At 41.0% G+C, this 23,483-nt stretch overlaps 2 protein-coding genes across 28 annotated transcripts in view; both read right to left on the reverse strand.

Annotated features, from left to right (window-relative positions):
• MCTP1 (multiple C2 and transmembrane domain containing 1) overlaps window positions 1-23,483 on the reverse strand; it is a 395,240-nt gene that overhangs the window by 55,529 nt on the left and 316,228 nt on the right. For 5 of the 27 annotated variants that reach the window (XM_069590176.1, XM_069590175.1, XM_069590173.1 and 2 more), the window contains one exon: window positions 20,050-22,257. The exons of the other annotated variants lie outside the window; for them this stretch is intronic. In XM_069590176.1, the coding sequence (XP_069446277.1) occupies window positions 22,219-22,257 (39 nt within the window). In that variant the 3' untranslated portion in view covers window positions 20,050-22,218. Of the gene's footprint in view, window positions 1-20,049; window positions 22,258-23,483 lie in introns of those variants that run through there. 27 annotated transcript variants of the gene reach the window in all.
• Window positions 10,952-13,889, reverse strand: LOC138440523 (large ribosomal subunit protein uL29-like). The gene has a single exon (XM_069590177.1). It carries the CDS (start codon window positions 13,825-13,827, stop codon window positions 13,393-13,395), a length of 435 nt encoding a protein of 144 aa, XP_069446278.1. The 5' UTR covers window positions 13,828-13,889; the 3' UTR covers window positions 10,952-13,392.

The following is a 23,483-nucleotide window of genomic DNA, read 5'->3' on the forward strand; positions in this document are numbered from 1 at the left end:
TTCATTCAACTATGCATGTCTTCGTGAACAAAGCTCTACTCAAAGCTTAGCAATCACTGCAAATATTGTAATAGAGCCCTAAAAACTCTACTCTTGGCTCTGTGAGTAAACTCCCTAATATTGGAACTTCCTTCTTAAAATGTGAAGACCAAAGAAAATATATATGCAGAAGAATCTGAATCTTCATAAAATAACTTTTCTTATAGAAAGTACACTAAGGGTAACTCTGCCTCTTCTGTGTATGGTTGCCTGTACCTGGAATGGAAGGAAAGCATAATTGGTGTGCTGACCCCGGGCAGTATCTGAGGAAACACTGAAATAATTACTAAATATTTGTATTAAGGAGGTATGGTGATAGTTACAGCAGAAGGAAAAGGGAAGGAAAGGAAAAGAGAACTCTTTCTTAGATGATTATAAAATACATCTTATCTACCTGAGAGAGTTAAAGTGCATTGGCTATGATTTTCAAAAACTGGTCTTAATTACCCTTGAGATCAGAATTCCATACGAGGTAAATATGTTTTTAGATAGTTTTCTAAAATATGTATAATTTACTCAAGGAAAAAAGGACTGTGTCCTCTGGAGCCAATCTAGCCTCACAGGTAAATACAAATTTAAGTAGATTTCTAAGAAGTATATTATGTACAGCGGCTGACAGCGTGGAACGTCCATGAAGAAGCTGGGAAGGTCTGTCAGTTAAGTACATAATAAAAATGTATTGGAAAAATAGATCATTTTCTCAGTGGACTATAATTGGCTATGCATAGTAAAAAAGTCTTATTTTTAAAAATGTATTCTGCATCCACAGACTTTTAAATCTCAATACTGTGTTATTTTTAAAACTCAGAATGCTAAGCAATATTAGTCAGAGTGACAGAAGAACTGCCTGGTGGATGTCGTTCTATAATTTACAACTCTCTCTGACATCTTTTTCTTCTTCTTTTTCTTTTAAAACAGACTTCATCTGAAGCCATAGGTGAAGAGCTAAAGAAGATGGAGAACAAAATTCAGCTGTCCTTACTCAACTGATTGACGCTTTCAGGAGTGTCAACGTCCATTTAACTTTAAATATATATCCTCTTTTATTATCTAGGAAGAGTCTCCTATTATAAACAGAGACAGAAACAGAGAAAGGGAGAGAGGGAGAAAGGAGAGAAAGAAAGGGAGGCAGGGAGAGAGGAAGGGCGGGAAGGAGAGAGTGGGGAGGGAGAGAATTTTTCAGTATCTAGAGTAGAAACATTTATCTTGTTCTGTCATTTACACCTTCGTCTGAGAGGGACACCTTCTCTAGCCTACTCATTAACAGGCTTCACCTTTCTAGCTCTTCACCATTCTACCAGCTCATCCGCTTGGTTTAACTTTGCTTGTCTCCTCTCCCTGCAGCCTAGATGGACTTCAGTGCACTTGTCCTTGTGCCCTTTTTGCGTTTTCCTGTTTCTGTACAATCATTCTGGGCTGTTGAGCTGCAATCTCTTTTGCTTTGGCTGCCGTAGACTCGCCTGTTCTGCACGTAGCCCTGGCTGAGCCTTCACAGTTACTGGACCATCTCTTCACTTTGTGTTGACTGGCCATCACATTCCTCCCAAGTGTCCTTTCAGTCTTTTTCCTTTTTCCAGAACCTTCCATCCCAACTCTCAACTTGTAATAGCTGACTATTTCTCCCACTTTCTTGAGAGAACCGATTTCACATGTGCTTCCCCAGTCCTCACCCTTTCACTCAGGAACTCCCCCATGGAACTTCATCCCTTCTTCCCTGCATCCATATCCATCACCTCTTGACCCTTTTCTCTTCTATCTCTGGAATCCCACCTTCTCCAGTGATTCCTTCTAAAATATGGAGGGCGTCCCTGGTGACTCAGAGGTTACAGCATCTGCCTGGAATGCAGGAGACCTGGGTTCACTCCCTGGGTTGGGAAGATCCCCTGGAGAGGGAAATGGCACCCCACTCACCCCACTCCAGTACTCTTGCCTGGAGAATCCCATGGACAGAGGAGCCTGGTAGGCTACAGTCCAGTCCATGGGGTCGCAAAGAGTCAGACACGACTGAGCAACTTCACTTTCTTTCTTTCTCCACTACTCAAGCAAACCCCAAGTTCTCACCCACTTTGTTAAGTTCCTGTCCTTTCTCCTGTTATTCTTTCAGAGTCAAACTATTCTGAAGGGCTGTTCATACAAGCTGCTGCCAATATGCCCTCAGCTTTCTGCTCCCACCACTCTAGGGAGACTAGGAGCACCAAGGTCATGACTAACATAAGCACCAATGTGCATGACTTTGTTTTTCCCTAGTTCTCGTCTTCCATGAGCATCTGCCATATTTAATTCAAGTAGCTTGTTTCTCACAACTCTTGGCTTCCATGACAAGGATCCTTCGGCTCCCCTCCTACCACTCATTGTTTCCACACATGCACACAGAATGGAAGGGGGAAAAAAGATGAGTGTCAAAGGAGGAGAACAAGTGCATTAGTATATTTTCCAAAGTGGAGCTCAATATTGGCTCAAGAGTCAACTGGCTAGGGTGGGAAGAGTAGATTCCAGCTGGGACTTAAATCATGGGCAGGTCCTGAACAAGCAGGAAGGGCATTTCATGTAGATAGCAAGGCAGGGCATGTCAAGAGAATCCAAGCAGAAGGAACAAAATCAAGAGTAGTACAACCACAGAATCTACAGAAAATTTATTACAGATTAGACACAGAGAACCACCAAAGATAACTCGAGTTTTTGGGTCTTCATGGGCAAAATAATTATGCTACTGGTAGAAATCCACAGACTCCAAAAGGAAGCTATTTTTAGAGGAAGAACACAAGTTCAGATTGAAATACCCTGAGTTTGGAGTTAAAATGGAACAACTTTCAATGTCTTAGAAAGAGGCAGCAGGCTTGGGACAAAAGGCAAAACCAGAGATTTTTAGCTCCTTGAGGGAGTTAGGTCTCATTTCTCTTTTTATCTCTCAGAGCACCTAGCATGGTGCTTTGAACATTCCAAGAACATAATACTTGTTACATGGACAAATGAGTAAATGAATGGAAGTAAAAATTGTGTCATTATCTTCCCTGTTGTTGTTTAGTCACTGAGTCATGTCCGACTCCTTGTGACCCCTGGCCTGCAGCCTGTGAGGCTCCTCTGTCCATGGGATTTCCCAGGCATGAATATGGGAGTGGGTTGCCATTTCTTTCTCCTATCTTCCCTGGGGTGACAGTTAGCACTGTGGGCATAGATCAGTTCTCTAAGGAAGAACAAGTTTAGGAGTATCCCAAACTGGAGACAAAAGACAAAAATTGAAGAGTTTGAGTAAACAAAAAACCACAGATGCATGGGGAAATAGAAGGGGGATCCGGAATGGTGGTTCAAAGGGCATTGGGATAAATGCACCCAAAAAGTGGAAGCTCAAGTGAGGTTATTGATGTCTTCAGGGAACTAGTTAAGTCCAGAGTTACAGATGGAAGCCACAAAGGAAAGAAAGAAGACCGAACAAAAGACGGGAGTAAATGGAGGCCTGAGATGAAAGGTGAATGAAGGGGTGGATGTTTTCCTTACAATGTGCAAGGATGGGCTGCACAGAGCGAACCTTTGTCATAGGTATGCAAATAATGAAGCACACTCATACATGAATATGTGGATGAATGAACTGAATGAATCATTCATATTAAATGTGAAAAATAACGTCTGGATTGCTTTTTCTTTGTCAGAAAAATTTCACCTTCATTTCTGTGCTGTGAGTGTGTAAACAGATGCGAATGGACTCACAGGTGACAAAGGTGGTCAAAACTTGTAGGGTAAAAAACTTATCTCTTTCTAACATCTTCCTCTTTTTCCTGTTGTTATGGGGAGAAGACTCACACAGAAAGTTGGATCACTGTGCATGAGGCTGTGGGAAGGGGATTATTTATGAGTAAATATAAGGAATTTTGATTTCCATATCAGTTGTTTTAGTATAAACTATAACCTCTCCAAGTGGCTCCCATCTGGATAGTTTCTTTTATTAAAACTAATTGTTCTGTATGTTTGGAAAATGCACAATAAAAATTTAAAAAAAAAAAAGAAAATGCACAATTTTATCTTCATGGAGAAAGGTCTGTATAATGTCTTTATACCATAAAAAGCAAACATGACTTACAGAAACAGAAAAAAACACCTGAAATCAATAAGCATCTATTTACTTTTCCCCATCTAAATGAGAAACAGATATCAGATATCAAGAAAATATTTTAGCTCTGGGTTTGCCTTTTTTAACGCTATGAAATTCATGCTGAGTGGAGAAAACTCATGCCTGATAGGTTCAACTTATAGTACATTTCAAGGTGAATTACTAAATCCTCAAAACCTGACCTTCTAATGAAGGCACTGATGCAAGCAGAGTTGGTGAAGAAAACTACAAAGATATAAAAATGCATAGATATATGACCAGCTAGGGACAAATTTTGATGGAATTATCTCCAGATCTCTCCAGACAAGGCATATCTATCAAACATGCCTACCCTAAGCTTTGATTCCATTAATTCCCTGAGAAAAGACATCAGGTAGAGTTCTGGATACCAGGTGTGTAAACACTAAGAGATTCTGATATTACGATATCTTTCACATAGAAACCTGAACACAACCCAACCAGATGCAGAAGCGAGTTTCCGCTGGGAATGCTACCTACCCTTTTACTACTGGTATCATTATTTAAACGTTTAATGTAGGAGAAACTGAAGCCCAAAAAAGAACACGCCTGCACTTAATTTCAAGTGACAGCTAATACAGTGCATTAAAGGTGTAATACTATACACATGGTAGTTATATATAAATAGTAACGTTAAAAGGGGTTACAACATCCCTAAGACATCCTAAGTCTAAAACACTTAAAAAGCACATTTGCAGTACAACTTATCTTAAATTATTTTAATTGGTTTCAAGAAGACTTCAGATTAGTAATGGGCTTTGACTTTTCCTGATTATAAAAGAGAAACACAGATGAATGCTTTTTAGGCAGCCTAATATAATTTCCAGGTAGACTACCACATAACCTGTCTTACTTAAATGCCATTAACTAGCAACAAATGTAATTTTCACATAAGTGTTTTATGTAAATTTTGTTTGCCTAAAGTTGTTAGTTCTCTTAATAAATATAGCTTATGCAAAATGTCTTTGTTTTTGGTTCTTTCCTTGCATTCATTATACAGGAACTTTTTTGAAGAGAAAGGGGGAGAAAAAGGCAGATTGACAGAGCTTGAATACTTAGGAAACATTTTACCATAGAGCGTCTTTTTTTTTTTAATAGTATGAAAAATAATCCAGTTACAGTCTTTAGCTCGATTACTTACAAATAAATTATCTGAAAAAAAAAATCAAGTAAATCTGTCAGTTGTGGAAGTTTATTTTTCCATGTGTTATCTAGAGATAAGCCAGCCTGTACTATTAGATTTCCACTGACATAATTGTGCATGAATTCTGATCTGATTTGGTATTACATGGTGCAAAAGGTGACACATTTTCTCTAATATACCCCATTAGAAAGGAAAGAAATTGCCAAAGTATGAAATCTGAGGACCTTGATTCAGAAACTATGTGACTTTGAGGTCAACTCAGTGGAAGAAAAGAACTTGTTCAACTACCCCAGGCACTGAAGGTTGTGACAAGCAAATCTAATACCCACGGTAGTTACTCTTGTTGGATAATCAATAAAATCTTACATTATCAGACTGCAACAGCTGTATATTAGTTTATCTTGTTGCCTTGTATGTCTTCAAAATATTCAAGTGTGGAATCACAGAGAATACAGATGCTGTTCCCATTTCTAAATCATTGTTGATCAGAAGACTCAGCTAAGATACCAGAACTGAGAAATAGCATGCATGTGTATAACATGCTGAATATATATTTTACATAAGGCTACCTCACTACGACAGAGAAATATTAGCTCCAAGGATCTTGGAAAAGAGTTCTGACCGAGTTACTCAGAGTTCTTACAACACAAGTTTTAGAGATATAAGTGATCTTTGAAATCCTATGAGAAATGACCTTGAACAAATTAGTAAAATACCAGATGTGATCTGTTGGCAATTTCAAATTACATTTTCTAAAAAGTAGAAACCCTTATGTTTTAAGAAGGAAATGTTGTGCAACCTCTTTTCCTCACTTGACTTTTTCTTTTTGGCAGCCAGTCAGAGTAAGTAAAGCCTGACTTCCAGAACACAGGACTGGCATTCTGTCTTCCTTTGGTAGAGGACAATGAATGTCCATTACAACTTAAATAGGAATTTTAAAAGGATTCTTTACAACTTCCTTCCTACTCGGCAGACCCCGCGCCCCCCACAAATTAGTTTCAAAGGAGAGCTTAGGTAGAAGATGAAATTTTTGGACTGCATTATTTCTGGACAGAGCAAAAGAAGAGATATTTAGGAAGCCCTTTGAGATTTCAGTGGAGAAGTCAAGAATGACAATTTAGTCAGTTCTTTGTTGCTTCTCATTTCATAAATCGAACACAAAAAGTGAAATAAAAATAAATATTAATAGCATGATAAAATTTAGATATACCTGGCAAATGGAAAGTGCTAGTTTGTTTAATTTTTGAGATAACCTAATCCAGCACTATGTCTGGATAAGACTTAGACAGTCTCCTGGTAACAGGCTTCATATTCCTGAAGGCTACAGGACACCTCTTAAGCTCGTGCTCTTTGGAAACTGTGGCTGATTTATTTTTGAAAGATAGCCACACAACACATCTTATCCCTTAGCTTCTCATCCAATATGACCTTGACACTCCTGTTGAAGAGGTAGAATCAAATTCACCTTCTCCTTGAATCTGGGCTGGCTTTACAGACTAGCTTGATGCGTATGGCAGAAGTGACATTCTTGTACTTCCAACACCTGGATCTCTTGAAACAATCAATTTTGAATTTTCTCTCAGAACCAAGCTGCCACGTTAAGAGAAACCTGCAAGAACCTCTAATCACCTGACCGAGCCGCCTTGAAGGTGACCACGGGCATGTGGCTGGAACCACATGAGAAATTCAGGCAAGAACAGCCCAGGTGAGCCCAGTTAGGCCACTGCATGGTGAAGACATGGACAATTATTGCTTTAGGGCACTACTTTTTTTTTTTTTTTTTTTGAGGCGGAGGGTGTGAGGTAAGGCTGTTATGCAGAAAAGGGGAGGCTTTGAGGCAACAGACTAGAGTTTGAAGTTTGGTTGTTTCCCTTCTTTTGTGACCTTTAGTGAGTTACTTTATGTCTCAGAGGTTTTGGTTTTCATCGAAAAATACTGACAGTAGCTGCTTCTCAACTGACCCATATTCTTCCAGCATCATACTCTCTTAGTGACTCTTAGAGCAAGGCCAGAATAAACATGGTTGCTCTATACATTTGTGCTCTGAACCAACTTTTGAGGCGTTAAAAATCTTTGGTTTCCCTTCACATTCATGTTCTTTGCTTCCGCATTGGATCTGGGCTTCCCGATTGGAAGGACACCAAATGAGTAAAAGACACTGTTGCCATCATTTGTCCAAAGCTCAGTCTACTTTCTCGAGACCTAGCATGCCGAAGAGGGCTGGACAGGCCCACAGGACACCTTCCCTGTGTATACTGGAGCAAACAGGCTCTGGCTGTGCAGAATCGCATTCCAAGCGGGCTGGTTGTCGTCTCTAGGCGGGTCAGCAGGCTTAGACACAACCGGAAAACGAATGAGAGAATTTGTTTTCTCATCTCCGTTTCTTCACCATCCAGCAAGCTACCTAATTCCTAGTCTTAGCTTCCTCTCTATTAGACAAGTAAACTGGTTTTTAGGCTCAATTACTTTTCTAATTTAGTCACATTATCTGGTTTCTAATCTTAGCTGTTTCCTCATCATGATAATGGTACTTGCTCGGCCAATACACAATCATAGAGAAATTAACTAACGGAAGGAAGGGGAGGTTCTCTGAAACGCTGAAGTGTTCTGCAGATGTAAGGATGACGCAGGTAGGCAGCTCCCAGTTATCTAAAACCCCCAATATTCCCTTACTCTGTTGTTGTTCCGTTGCTAAGCTATGTCCGACTCTGCGACCCATGGGCTGCAGCACGCCAGGCTTTCCTGTCCTTCACTGTCTCCTGGAGTTTGCTAAAACTCAGGTCCATTGAGTTGGTAATGCCATCCAACCATCTCATCCTCTGTTGCCCCCTTCTCTCCTCTTGGCCTCAATCTTTCCCAACCTCAGGGTCTTTTCCAAAGAGCTGGCTCTTTGCATCAGATCTTACTCTAGCCACATAAATTTTTTCAATAATCATATTACAGAGATAGATAAATATGTCTCTCAAATTTCTTTCTATTGTCACTATTACCATGTAGGTACAAGATTGCCATTATTTTACTGGGGCTACTGTGGAACCTTCCAGCCCACCTCCCTTCAAGGTTCATCTCCTTCTTATGCCATCCTCTTCCCTGTTGCCAAAGTTTCCTTCATAAAGCACAAATTTCAAGACGACAGTTTCTTATTTTAGAACTGCCTTTGATTCTTCATTGCTTGGAGAATAGACTTCAAATTCCTTAGACGATGGCAAAAAACAGAGAGTGAAAAAGTTGGCATAAAACAACATCATAAAACTAAGATCGTGGCATCCAGTCTCATCACTTCATGGCAAGTAGAAAGGGAAAAAGTGGAAAGAGTGACAGATTTTATTTTCTTGGGTTCCAAAATCACTGTAGATGGTGACTGCAGTCATGAAATTAAAAGACTCTTGCTCCTTGGAAGGAAATCCATGACAAATCTAGACAGCATATAAAAAAGCAGAGACATCACTTGGCCAACAAAATTCCGTATAGTCAAAGCTCTGGTTTTTCCAGTAGTCATGTATGGATGTGAGAGTTGGACCATAAAGAAGGCTGAGCACTAAAGAACTGATGCTTTCGAACAGTGGTGTTGAAGAAGACTCTTGAAAGTTCCTTGGACTGCAAAGAGATCAACCCAGTCAATCCTAAAGAAAATTAACCCTGAAAATTCATCGGAAGGACTGATGCTGAAGCTCCAATACTTTGGTCACCTGATGCAAAGAGCTGACACATTGGAAAATACCCTGATACTGGGAAAGATTGAGAGTGGGAGGAGAAGGGGGCGACAGGGGATGAGATGGTTGGATGGCATCACCGACTCAATGGACATGAGTTTGAGAAAACTCTGGTAGTCAGGGAAGGACAGGGAAGCCTGGAGTGCTGCAGTCCAGGGGGTTGCAAAGAGTCGGACACAATTCAAAACTGAATAACACAAGCCTTCGCAACCCTAAATTTCCCTGACCAGGACACTTTCCTCCACTTTGCTCCTGTGGCTTCATACATTACTTGACTTTCACACCACACATCCTCGTGTATCCTTCAAGACCCAAACCCAATGCCACTTCTTCTGTGCAACATTTGCCGACAGTCCTATGAATATGGTCATCCTCCTGTTTTGCCCACCCAGATTCTGTTCACAACTTTGCTATGACATTTTTCTCACTGTATTACAGCTATTAGCTTACATCACCAAGGGTCCCATCAGACAATGACTCCTGAAAGGCCTGAACTGTGTCATATTTATCTTTGTCTACCTAGTGGCTTGTCCTTCAATATATGTTTATGGTAAATAAAAAAGTATCAGTTTTCAATATGAGAGACACAAGAGCAAATTAGTTCATCCTATATCTGAGACTGGGCTTCAAAGGGTGGGGCTAGGTTTCTGGATTTGGGAAGAAAATAACATTTTAATACTTCCTTTCTAAGACTTAGCTTTCTAGATAATATGAGGACACTGATTCACATAAAGGATATGGCATGGAATGCTGTACCTATCAGCCTAGACTAAATCATGTATTTGCACTGAAAAAAGGACCTCAAAATCACAGATACCTATAAAAACAAAGGCTTATTATTTGCTCAAAATTCATGATCATATGGGCTGGCTCCATGTCATCCTTACTCCAGAATTCAGGCTGAAGGGTCTTCCGTGATGACTCAGAGGGTAAAGAATCTGCCTGTAAGGCCAGAGACCCAGGTTTGATCCCTGGGTCAGGAAGATCCCCTGGAGGAGGGCATGGCAACCCAATCTAGTATTCTTGCCTGGAGAATCCCATGGACAGAGGAGCCCTGTGGGCCACAGCCCATGGGGTCTCAAAGAGTCAGACATGACTGAGCAACTAATACACACACACCATGTCATCTTTACTCCAGAATTCAGGCTGAAGGAAGTCCTTCTACATGGAAAGTTCCAGTTGCATTTCAGAAGGATAGAGAGAGGGCAGAGCCAAAGGACAGCTCTTGAGCCTTCTTGTTGGGAAGTGGCATGGGTCAGCCAAAGAGAGGTCCATGGCCCAGCCTAAGATCAGTCGGCAGGAAAGGGCAGCACAGAAGGCATTTTGCCATCGATGCTATAGGAGGTAAAGAGACAGCTGGCATCGTCACTACCGTGTTAAGGCCTCTAGAACAGTTTCCCATTGACAGGAATCTAAGAAGACTCACCCTGCTAACGTGATTATAGCCATAGGCATATACCTTTGTTTACTTTGAGTTTGGCTACAGCTGGAAAATTGCAAAGAAAAAAAAGTACCACGTAACTTTTATATCTATTAATTTTATATTAATTATGGAGTGCAGGGTAACACAAAAGGGGCAGTATTTCTTGCGTGACAAGACTCCGGCCCACGGAATCACTGAACCAACAAAACTGAAGAAGTACCTAAAGCTGCCTGCTCTAAAAATCTATACGACATTGTGGATCTTTCTCTTTATATGAAAAGATCTTGATTTTTACAAACTGGAACTTTACCTGGCTTTGGATATCCCCCAAGACAAAAAGACTCGCGTTCAAACATTTTTTTGAGTTCATCATAAGACCAAGAAAAATAACCCACTCCCTGGCCACTGAAATATTTTGGTTAAGCAACATGTTTCCTGAGGTTGTGTTCTCATCAAATGCTGTTGCCACAGCAGATTTTCTGACCTCTCTTTAATATTTCCTCTTTTGCATATATTAATAACTTAATGACAATATATACCTCTATTTCCATAGCCAACTTCTGTTGGCAAGTTATCACAATCAAGGAAGAATTCCTACATTGTGAACTCCTTATAGAACCTGTGTCTTTAATATGGTGAAGGATTTCTTTGCCAAACAAACTTTCAGGCGGAATAGAGATCTTGGCACCCTGCGCTCAGATGGAGCATCTGTGATGCTTGGCAACACATCTGGTTCTGCTGCTTTGGTGAAGAAACACGCTCCTCATCTCAACATGCAGTGGTGTCAGCCCATGTCAACGACTCTGCCAGTGATCATGAAAAAACTGTGTCTATTTCTATGAACATTATCAACCTCCTGAAAGCCAGGGCTGACACACTGCTATTTCAAGAAGTCTTGTCAAGAAATGAGAGTAGAAGAGTCAATTCAGGGCTGCAAAACAGAAGTTAACTAGCTTTCCAGAGGACCTGTCTTCAAATGTTTGGCTGACCTTCAAATGCAAGTTCCACTTTTTTTTTTTTTGAGGCCAAAGAAATCCAACTACTAGAGTAACGCAACAGGAAAGAGTCCAGGCAGTTCACTTTTGGTTCAGTTCAGTTGCTCAGTCGTGTCTGACTCTTTGTGACCCCGTGGACTGCAGCACGCCAGACTTCCCTGTCCATCACCAACTCCCAGTTTACTCAAACTCCACTGAGTCCAATGGACAAACTCCAAATTTCCATTGAGTCAGTGATGCCATCTAACTATCTCATCCTCTGTCATACTTGATGGATATTCTTGCCTAGGTCAATCTTTTCATTTAAATTTTTGTCAGCTCACCTGCCACTCTGGAAGAGCACGTGGGAGGCAATATGTGTGTGTCTACTTGCTAGGTCGCTCAATTGAGTCTGACTCTGCAACCCCACAGACTGTAGCCCTGCCAGGCTCCTCTGACCATGGGATTTCCTAGGCAAGAATACTTGAGTGGGTTCCCATTTCCTTCTCCTGAGGATCTTTCCAACCCAGGGATCGAACCTGTGTCTCTTGCGTCTCCTGCATTGGCAAGTGGATTCTTGAACACTGCACCGTGGAAGGCAGACAGCTACCTAAGGAGTTCAAGGCTGGAGAAGGGCTTCCGCAAGCTGGAATGCGTAACAAAGCTTTCCAATTTGTTTACAGGTAGGAACCGATAGGCAGCTGGAGTCCTTAGATAACCCTTTCAAAGCTAATCCTGCCTCGGATGACCTTAACATGCAACCATGAATATTTGATCCTTTAAAAAAAAATGACAAAGCATTAACGATGCAGACTTTTCAAAGCATGAACTCAACAAGAATTTTGGAGAACTCTAGGAATCTCACTATGTCTAACCCTCATCTAATAAAGCCACAGCAGCTCCCATTTTATTTGTTACTGTTTTGTTCTGCCAAGTGAGTATTTCAAGAACTTATTGCCATGAAACTGAAAAGTCATAGTCAAACAGATGTCAAAAATAACAAGCCTATTGCTGTGTCAAAAAAACCACTCCATAATTTCAATATCAAAGCCAAACATCAGCATTCTAGTAGAATCTTACTTTTGAGCTGAATTAAACTTTATTTTTACTTGAAAAATTTGCATATATCTCAGGTGTTTGAGGAAAATAGGCATTAATGTCAAGAGAAATGTGGTGAGAGCAACAGAGATAAGACTTTAGAAAGATACTTTATAGTCTCTGGAAAATAATTCTGTTTCTGTTGCAAAAAAAAATGGCACAAAAAGTTATTTACATATGTGTTTATGTGTTTTCTTCTGGGGAGAAAATCCACAGCTGTCTTCAGATTCTGAAAGGGTCTGTGACCTAAATAAAGCTAGTATCCTGTGTCCCCATGCTTTGTGGAATGAAACATTTTAAGAAATAGAATGAATGTTGTGAGGAAGTGGATTTCCTTTGTTGAAAAATGAAGTTAACCATGGTTTGGTGCCCCACTCACCAATGAAGAATAATAATAATACTTTCCTAAATAGGAAAGTAACCCACTGCACTAGAGATGGGTTCTAACTCACTCTCGATTTGGACAAGCTTTCTGAAATAAAAATTAAGGCAATCTGAATAAAAACATTTGTTTTGTTAGATTCTGCTTTTAGTTTCCACATTAAATGAAAAATCATATAGCCATATTTATATAGCACAGTAGGACTAAGATAATAAGGAAAAATTAGGAGCTCAGATTTAGGGCTTTTTGAGAAGTATAGAAAATGAAGTTTAAAGTGTTAGTTCCTATTGCTGCTGTAACAAATTATCTTAAACCTAGTGGCTTAAACAATGTAAGCTTATTACCTTACAATTCTGCAGTTCAGATGTTGAAAATGGGTCTCACTGGGCTGAAATCAGGATGTGGGCAAGGCCACATTTCTTTCTGGAGTGTCTAGGGGCCTTTCTAGTTTCTAAACGCTGCCCACATTCCTTGGGTTATGGCCCCTTCCTCCACCTTAAAAACCAGTATAGCTGCTTACCTCCCTGCCCCGCCCACCCCACTGCACTCCCGCTTGGTGTATGCTTGATTCAAGCCGGTGCTCCTGGCTTGCCTGTGTGTCTCCACGGCGGCGTGTCTTCTGTGGCTGCTGCTTCTCCATGGTCTTTGAACTTCCTGTCCTTGTGAGCCTGGGGTTCAGGGCACGTACTTTCTTGGGCAGCAGATCCTGGGGCTTATGGAACTTCCTGAGGTTTTCTTCCTGAGTCTGGTTAATGACGGTGAGAATAAGGGCAGTGAACTCGTGGACAGTGCAGATCTTGGAGAGCTTGGACCACGTGTCGCCTGTCACTTTGGCGATGTACAGCTGGGAGAGCTCCCGCTTCAGGTGGTCCGGATGATTCAGCAGCTCTTCCTTCTCGCTGGGAAGGTTCTGAGCATTGGTTCTGGCCATAGTTGCACAGTGGCTGCCAGCTGCTACCTACCCTGAGGGTCTCTGCCACTTTTCAGGACACTTGTTATGTTGGGCCCACTCAGATAATCCAGGATTAGCTCCCTATTGCAAAGTGAGCTGATTAGCAACCTTCATTCCATCTGCCACTTAATGCCTCTTTACAATGTAGTGTAACATATTCTCAGGTTCTAGGAATTAGCAGGGACCTCTTAGGGGGCTATTATTCTGCCTACCACACAGCCCCTCAGCTGGTATGATGGAAAAGAGCTGAAAGTGAAAGAGAAGAGTGAGAAGAAAAGGAGACAGAGGTGTAAATAGCCCCTTGCTAGCCGGGATGGTGTGTTTCCTGATTGTGCTACTACAGACCATCCCTGAGATCATTTGCATCTATACTCTGATTTTTTTCCCCCCCTGGAAAACATTAAGGAAGAGTAAAGATGTGATATTGGAAACCTGAGTGTTTAGCCTTGGCTCTACCACTGACTGTCTGCATCACCTTTGGCGATTCACTTAAGTTTGTATTAGAAGCATAGATTCCTCTTTAAAACTAGGAGAGGCAGGGAGGGGGTGCACTGGGATGTGCTGAGTGTCTGGGGCTCAAAGGAAGGGAGCTCTCATGAAACTGCAGGGGTTCCAGCGGCCTGCAAGGGAGTCCTGGGATGAGAAACACCTGGGTGCCCCTGGTGCTAGAGGGGCCTAATCCCAGACTCCTGCTAAGGACTCTGGTCCATGCCCTCTATCAAACAAAGCTCAGTCATCATGAACACCTCCCCTGATGCCCTGGCCAGGGTCACCTTGGCATGGAGCCTGGCTCCAGGGGCCAGCCGGATGTGCTGGACGGACTCTGACCCAAGGGCTAGGCAAAGAGGCAGCCCCTGAGAAGGCCCACGGGGTGGGGGGTGTTGGTGAACCACACGTGCATAGCCAGAAAGCCTCCAACCTTCCAGGAGATGGAGGCCCAGGGCAGCAAGGCAGCCTTCTTTCACCTGTCTTGGGTATCCTCCAGTTTCAATCTTGCTATGATTCTAGTTGGAAGGAGAGCCTACTGACTCGAGATCACGTGTCTATCTGCTCAGTGGGTCCAGGCACCAAAAGGAAGAATGGGTCCTTTCTCACTTATTGCTGATTTTATTCTTATTTGCTCTTCTCCCCAGGAGGAAGCAACAAGGGTAAAGAGTTCATTGGGCTCTCTGCATTCTTAACCATCCCTCATAGCAGAGGTGAATCAGATAATAAGCAACTGGAGCATACTGTGTGTGCGAGAGTGTGTGTTTGCATGCACACACGTGCATGTGTGCACTCAGTCAAGCCCGACTCTTTGCGACTCCATGGACCATAGCCCACCAGGCTCCTCTGTCCATGGAATTCTCCAGGCAAGAATACTGGAGTGGGTTGCCATTTCCTCCTTCAGGGGATCTTCCTGACCCAAGGATTGAACCTGAACATATTGTATTATGACTGTAAAATAGACCTCAGTTTATACTCTGGTCTAAGATGTTTCCTATCATCTTTGAAAGGCTATGTCCAGGCAGGCAGGATTTCCTAATTTGTTTGCTGCAAGGTAGTTATATCAGGTTGTAGCCAAGCAAGGAATGCAGAAACTGCTCCCTTTTTGCTTTAGAGCATGGGTGGGACTAGATGGTTGTATTAGGCAGAATTCTAAGATGGCTGTCAAGATTCCTACCTCCTGATGTATATGTCCTCTATAATCCCCTGCCTTTGTTTGTGAGAGGGATTTGGGAATACGATGGGATAGTCATTGTCATGATTAGGTTATGTTACAGTTGACTTTTAAAAGGGAGAGTATCTTTGGTGGGCCTGACGTTATCAGGCGACCCCTTAAAGCAACAGGGCTCTTGAAGAAACGTACTTGAAGTATGAAGGAGACTTGACATAGGGAGATTCTCCACTGACGGATACCAAGATGGGTGGGGCCACGGCAAGTAGACACTAGGTGCAGAGAGCCAGCAAGAAAGCAAGGCTTCAGTCCCCTCACTGCCAAGAACTGAATTCTACCAACAAATTAAATGAGCTTGAAAGTGGATTTTTCTGCAGAGCCTCTAAGCAAGAATTCAGCTTGACTGAAACTTTGAATGTGAGACTAGGCAGAGAACCCAGTTGAGCCATACCTGGACTTCTGATCTACTGAACTGAGAGCTAATAAATGGTTGTAGCCAGAAATAATTGACACCTATGGTCAATTAACCTACAACAATAGAGGCAAGAACATACAATAGAGAATAGATAATCTCTTCAATAAGTGCTGGGGAAACTGGACAGCTACTGCAAAAGAATGGAATGAGAATAGTCTCTGACACCATACACAAAACTACATTCGAAATAGGTCAAAGACCTAAATGTAAGGCCAGACACTATAAAACTATTAGAAGGAAATACAGGCAGAAAACTCTTTGACATAAATTGCAACAATATCATTTTTGAGCCACTTCCTAGAATAATGAAAATAAAAACAAAATAAACAAGTAAGACCTAATTAAATCTAAAAGCTTCTGCACAGCAAAGGAAACCATTAACAAAATGAAAAGACAACACCCAAAATGGGAGAAAATATTTGCAAACGAAGCAACTGACAATGGATTAATCTCCAAAATATAGAAACAGCTCATGTAGCTCTATGTCAAAAAACCAAACAGTTCAATAAAACAAATAGGCAGAAGATCTAAATAGACACTCCTCCAAAGAAGACATACAGATGGCCAAAAAGCACACGAAAAGACACTCAGCATCACTAAGCACCAGAGAAATGCAGATCAAAACCACAGTGAAGTATTCCCTCACTCTGGTTAGAATGGTCATCATCAAAAAGTCTAAAAACAGTAAATGCTGGAGAGCGTGTGGAGAAAAGGGAACCCTCCTACACTGCTGGTGGGAATGCAAATTGGCACAACTGCTATGGACAACAGCATGGAAGTTTCTTAAAAAAACTTAAAACAGAACTATTATATGATCCAGCAGGCTTACTCCTGGGCATACATCCAGAGAAAACCATAATCTGAAAGGATGTTCATTGCAGTACTATTTACAACAGCCAAGACATGGAAGCAACCTAAGCGTCCATTGACAGAGGAGTGGATAAGGGAGATGTGTCCATGTATATCATGTAATATTGCTCATCCATTAAAAACATGAAATCTGCCATTTGCAGCAACATGGATGGACCTGGAGATTGTCATACTAAGTGAAGGAAATCAAAAACAAGTATCATATGAAAGCACTCATATGTGGAATCTAATTTAAGAAGATACAAATGAACATATTTATAAAACAGAAACAGACTTACAGATACCCAAAACAAACTTGCCAAAGGGGAAACAAGGAGGACAGGGATAAATCAGGAGCTTGGGATGAATACACACACACACACACACACAATCTGTGTATAAAGTAGATAACTCACATGTTATCTACCTCATACACATGTGATGTGATGAGTTGGACCATAAAGAAAGCTGAGCACTGAATAATTGATGCTTTTGAACTGTGGTGTTGAAGAAGACTCTTGAGTCCCTTGGACTGCAAGGAGATCCAACCAGTCAATCCTAAAGGAAATCAGTCCTGAATATTCATTGGAAGGACTGATGCTGAAGCTGAAACTCAAATACTTTGGTCACCTGATGCAAACTGACTCATTGGAAAAGACTCTGGTGCTGGGAGGGATTGCTGGCAGGATGAGAAGGGGATGACAGAGGATGAGATGGTTGGATAGCATCACCGACTCAATGGACATGGGTTTTAACAAGTTCTGGGAGTTGGTGATGGACAGGGAGTCCTGGTGTGCCACAGTCCATGGGGTCGCAAAGAATTGGACACAACTGAGCAACTGAACTGAACAAACTCACAAGGATCTACTTATAGCACAGGGAACTATACTCAATATTCTGTGATAATCTATATGAGAAAAGAATCTACAAAGGAATGAATATATGTTTATGTATAACTGAACCATTCTGCTCTACACCTGAAACTAACACTTATAAATTAACTATACTCCAATACAAGGCTATATATTGTCACCCTGCTTATTTAACTTATATGCAGAGTACATCATGAGAAACGCTGGGCTGGAGGAAGCACAAGCTGGAATCAGGATTGCCGGGAGAAATATCAATAACCTCAGATATGCAGATGACACCACCCTTATGGCAGAGAGTGAAAAGGAACTAAAAAGCCTCTTGATGAAAGTGAAAGAGGAGACTAAAAAAATTGGCTTAAAGCTCAACATTCAGAAAACGAAGATCATGGCATCTGGTACCATTACTTCATGGCAAATAGATGGGGAAACAGTGGAAACAGTGGCTGACTTCAATATTCTGGGCTCCAAAGTCACTGCAGATGGTGACTGCAGCCATGAAATTAAAAGACGCTTACTCCCTGGAAGGAAAGTTATGACCAACCTAGATAGCATATTAAAAAGCAGAGACATTACTTTGCCAACAAAGGTCCATCTAGTCAAGGCTATGGTTTTTCCAGTGGTCATGTATGGATGTGAGAGTTGGTCTAGAAAGAAAGCTGAGTGCCAAAGAATTGATGCTTTTGAACTGTGGTGTTGGAGAAGACTCTTGAGAGTCCCTTGGACTGCAAGGAGATCCAACCAGTCCATCCTAAAGGAGATCAGTCCTGGGTGTTCATTGGATGGACTGATGTTGAGGCTGAAGCTCCTATACTTTGGCCCCCTCATGCGAAGAGTTGACTCATTGGAAAAGACTCTGATGCTGGGAGGGATTAGGGGCAGGAGGAGAAGGGGACGACAGAGGATGAGATGGTTGGATGGTATCATTGACTCGATGGACATGGGTTTGGGTAAACTCTAGGAGTTGGTGATGGACAGGGAGGCCTGGCGTGCTGCAGTTCATGGGGTCGCAAAGACACAACTGAGCGACTGAACTGAACTGATACTCCAATAAAATTCAGTTCAGTTCAGTTCAGTCGCTCAGTCATGTCCGACTCTTTGCAACCCCATGAATCGCAGCACGCCAGGCCTCCCTGTCCATCACCATCTCCCGGAGTTCACTCAGACTCAAGTCCATTGAGTCCGTGATGCCATCCAGCCATCTCATCCTGGGTCATCCCCTTCTCCTCCTGCTCCCGATCTCTCCCAGCATCAGAGTCTTTTCCAATGAGTCAAGTCTTCGCATGAGGTGGCCAAAGCACTGGAGCTTCAGCTTTAGCATCATTCCTTCCAAAGAAATCCAGGGCTGATCTCCTTTAGAATGGACTGGTTGGATCTCCTTGCAGTCCAAGGGACCCTCAAGAGTCTTCTCCAACACCACAGTTCAAACGCATCAATTCTTCGGTGCTCAGCCTTCTTCACAGTCCAACTCTCACATCCATACATGACCACAGGAAAAACCATAGCCTTGACTAGGTGGACCTTAGTCGGCAAAGTAATGTCTCTGCTCTTGAATATACTATCTAGGTTGGTCATAACTTGTCTTCCAAGGAGTAAGCGTCTTTTAATTTCATGGCTACAGCCACCATCTGCAGTGATTTTGGAGCCCCCCAAAATAAAGTCTGACACTGTTTCTACTGTTTCCCCATCTATTTCCCATTAAAATATTAAAAAACCCAGAAATCTTATTTTAATATTTTACAATGGACTATTGCTAGCCTTAGTAAATAAATATTTTAAAATGTTTAAAAAGCCTCTAAGTTTGTGATAATTTGTTATGAAGCAATAATACTAACAATACTAATAATACCACTAATAACATACTACTAATAAATTTTAAAAATAGTAAATAAAATTAACAATACATACACATAAAATACTAATAATACCAATAAGCTAATACAATGGTATTTCAGTTAAACATAAAATAGGATTTTTTTTGTCTCCTGTTTTCCTGCCTTTCTCCAAAACTTTGATCTGTTTTCCTACCATGAAGTTATTTCACTGACTATAACTAGAAAATGCCGTTTTGTCCGATTACAATCTTGTCTCATACCACTTATCAGAGTTATCTCTTCCCTTCCCCCTCACGGTTGATTTGAGATGCAGAGATGTACTCATCTTGGGTATGTTATATACATGTAGGGCTGCAGAATCAAGCCAGAAAACACAGATTTTGAGAATTAAAGCAAACAATCTGTGTTTTGAAGTAACTCAGATATGTTTCCTTCATACATCTAGTTATCTTGAAACACAGTAACCTTGACATCGTGGCTGAAGAAAAAAAGAGAAGCAATGTAAGCACACACGTCTGAACATTTAAATATCTTTTATCGATAAACATTTTTAGAATGCCATGCATTTGGATCTGTGCATTTCCTGAGGAAAACCTGCAGTCTATCTTCTGCTTCCTGATACTGCAGGTGGATCCCATTACAAGGGTAGGAGACACCACAGAAACCATGCCTAAACTTTTAAAGCTACAAAACAGAAAGCTGGTCTTCATTAATTAGATGTCAGGACTATGCAGACTGACCACTGTATTATTATGCATAACATGGTGAAAAGCCCGATTATATAGTTTGTTGATAGTTCCATGTAGGTAATTTATCTAAGCCTTATTTGCTAAGATATTCTATTAACCACAAAGGCAGGATTTGGTATCAGGTAAGAAAATCACACTGTGACTTTGTGGCTGATGGCTGAAAGAATGCCTTACCACAGAGGGAACTAGGAATGCAATATGGTGTCTTTCTAACTTTAAATTCAAGAAAATTTCCACCCCCCAGTATAGCTTAACCTGGTGCTACCACACAAGGCAGATATAAGTGGAAATATTACCAAGTCAGTGGTTCATAACTGAGACTCACCATTGCAAACCCATATTCTCTGCCTTTGTGAAAACCATGGAATTGGATTAAGAGAGAGGCCATGTAATTTTAGATTTAAGCAAATGTGGACAATGGATTCTAGAATGAAGGATAAATCTGAGCATCACAAACCCTCATCTGAATAATGATTAGCTGCTTTAATAAAAAGGAAGAGCTCACACACAAAAAACCTCAAAGTCCATAATGTGGAAAAATCTCAGGATCTGGGAATCTAGGTAAATCATAACTTTTTGCCTTTACCAATTTTACCCAAAGTCTTCCCAGGTGCTAAAGGCAGTACTAAAGAAAAGCTATCACGAAACTATTATGTTAGGCCATTATCATCTTTGCCTCAATCTCTTATACCTGTGTCTATGCCAGCTATATAATTATGATGAGGGAAAACACTCCAAGCTCAAAAGAAGTGAACAACTTTGGTTTCTGCTCACACGGACCTTGTCAAGTAGCCAGTGACTTGTCCTTTCATTGTGAGTGACTAATATCAATGCTGGCTCTAAAGAAAGACACTTTTCATAATCGTCCAACAATCTGCTAAGTGAAAACATATGGATGGGCTTAGGCGAAGCCTGCCAGGGGTCTTTGTTGAATGGAAAACAGGTGCTTTCATTCTGTGCCACGTAATACCCCATTTACCCCCAAGTCCAAAGGTTACAGGACTAATAGCTGCCTTGTGGTAATCAACGAAAGCCAAGACACTAGCCCCGGTGAAACATCTGGGACATATTTTACATACTTGCAACATATGCTTCAGGTTCAATTAAAGTGAGGCTTTGGCACATTTATTAATCTTTTTTACTTTTATCCTATAAGAGGACCCACTGACCTGACCCCACTATTATACCATATGAAAAAACAGAGAAATAATGAGAGTTAGAGGTCAGTACCTGCTCGTATGGCAAAAAAACACATTTGTTTTCTCATGAAACTCCATTACGCGTGACTCTATACACAAACTTTAAATAGAGAAACCAATGAATTTTTTCAAAGTAGGAAATTACCCTTCTCCCGCTCAGACACTCTGATAGCCAAGACTTACAACATTTACCACCGCGAGAATCAGCCAAGATATAGAAGCTGGTAAATAGAAACTTGAAGTATCCTTTCATATTTTCATTTATCATAGTAAAAACTTTATATTTCCAGAATACACTCTAAGATTCTTCCCTCTAATATTCAAGTCCCTAAAAGTCTATTGTAAATTATTACATTTGAGATTTTCTTTTTGTTCAGATATGGTTTTTATATTATCAATTGTGTTATGAGTGAATAAAAGCAAAACCCTCTTATATATCACTCAAATAAAGGGGTGGATTTATGAAAATCAGCTCACAATCCTTTCATATGGAAAACACCACTGTTTTTTGGCATCCTATGCAGAATAGAGGTGAATTCATAGAGTTATTTAAGCACTCACTTTAGTAAACGTTAGTAAACTTCAGTCAACTTTAGCAAACCAGATCTGAAAATGTGTTAGAACCAAGGTGTCAATTCCAGACAATCAAACACCGCATAACAACAGATGCCACTCCTGAGATCTGAGTTGTCTTCCACCATGACACCTTCTACTTGATATCTGTTTTGGTAAGCTGGTTAACCAGGTACGCTACTGGTTTTCCACAAACATCTTCTCTATTAAAAAAATGACCACAAAGGGAGATTAGTGTATAGGATATTGACAAAGCGGCTAAAAAAATATAGGTTGACTTCAAGCAGGGGCATTGAAGTACCAGACTTCACTAAGGGTTTCCATTTATGAACATTTCTTGGGAGACACTTGCTGCTAGGATGGATCTTTATGGTGGCTTTAATAATAAAGCAGCAACAAGCAAGGGAAAAATGGCCATAAATGGATGGCAGCTCAGTGTTTATCAGCAGAGGAATGATGATTCAGAGCTGGCGCGCTGAGTTAAAATACAAGCTCTCTACAGCTCCACAACTGACCTTAACAATCAATCATATCATTTATTGCCAGGAGTGTATGCTCATGTTATTCAACATTAGAAACAAGCACATATGTGTTTTTGCAGAAAGGAGATTTTTGTTAATGCTTGAGGATGTTGCTAATGACTAAATGATATCCAAAAGAAACATTTTACATAAAAGCGCTATCAATTTTAAAATGTTTGAAATAGCAGAAGGGAGAAAGAATGGACTTGGAGAAAGAAGGTACATGTGTGTGCTTATGTATGCGTGTCTATTTTCCTTCTAGCATTGACTGAATATTAGGGAAAAGATCATTCAGGAAGTTCACTAATCACTGTGAATATTTTTTTGACATTTCCAATGCTTGCTTCCAGCACACACATTCTTACACTGGGATATAAGTGTACATCTCTAGTGGAATCAAAGGTCAAGGGCATAAATTAAGATACACTGTTTCTCTCCTTCCTTCAAAAAATTTCAGTGCTTTACTAGAACAGAAGTCAGAGTCAGTGTAGGTCAAAAATCAGGCTTTCTACGCCAAACAATGTGGTCAAAACGAATGCTCATTCTCACCCCTCCTCCCAATCTCACCCTAAGACTTTTTAGGTTTTAGATGAAGAAAATGCCCAAAGATGACGCTATAAACCATCATCAGTAGTCTCCGTGACATAGAAAGCTGTCCTCCTGACTCCAGGCACTGCTGCAGCAGGGCAAAGTCATTCTGGTTTCTCTCTCTACTTGTCCCCTCTCCCCAGGGGACGACCAATTCAAGCTGTCCCAGAAACCAGCTGTTATTTACTGTGGTCACCATCCGCAAGCCAACCAGCAATTGACACACGAGCCTCTCTGCACAGACTTTTCAGACCAAGGAACCGTAGGGCTGTTTCCAAGTCTAGACCAGGAGCAGTGAGCATTGGGATTATTTAAATGCC

Source organism: Ovis canadensis, chromosome 5 (assembly GCF_042477335.2).
Source record: "Ovis canadensis isolate MfBH-ARS-UI-01 breed Bighorn chromosome 5, ARS-UI_OviCan_v2, whole genome shotgun sequence".
NCBI lineage: Eukaryota > Metazoa > Chordata > Mammalia > Artiodactyla > Bovidae > Ovis > Ovis canadensis.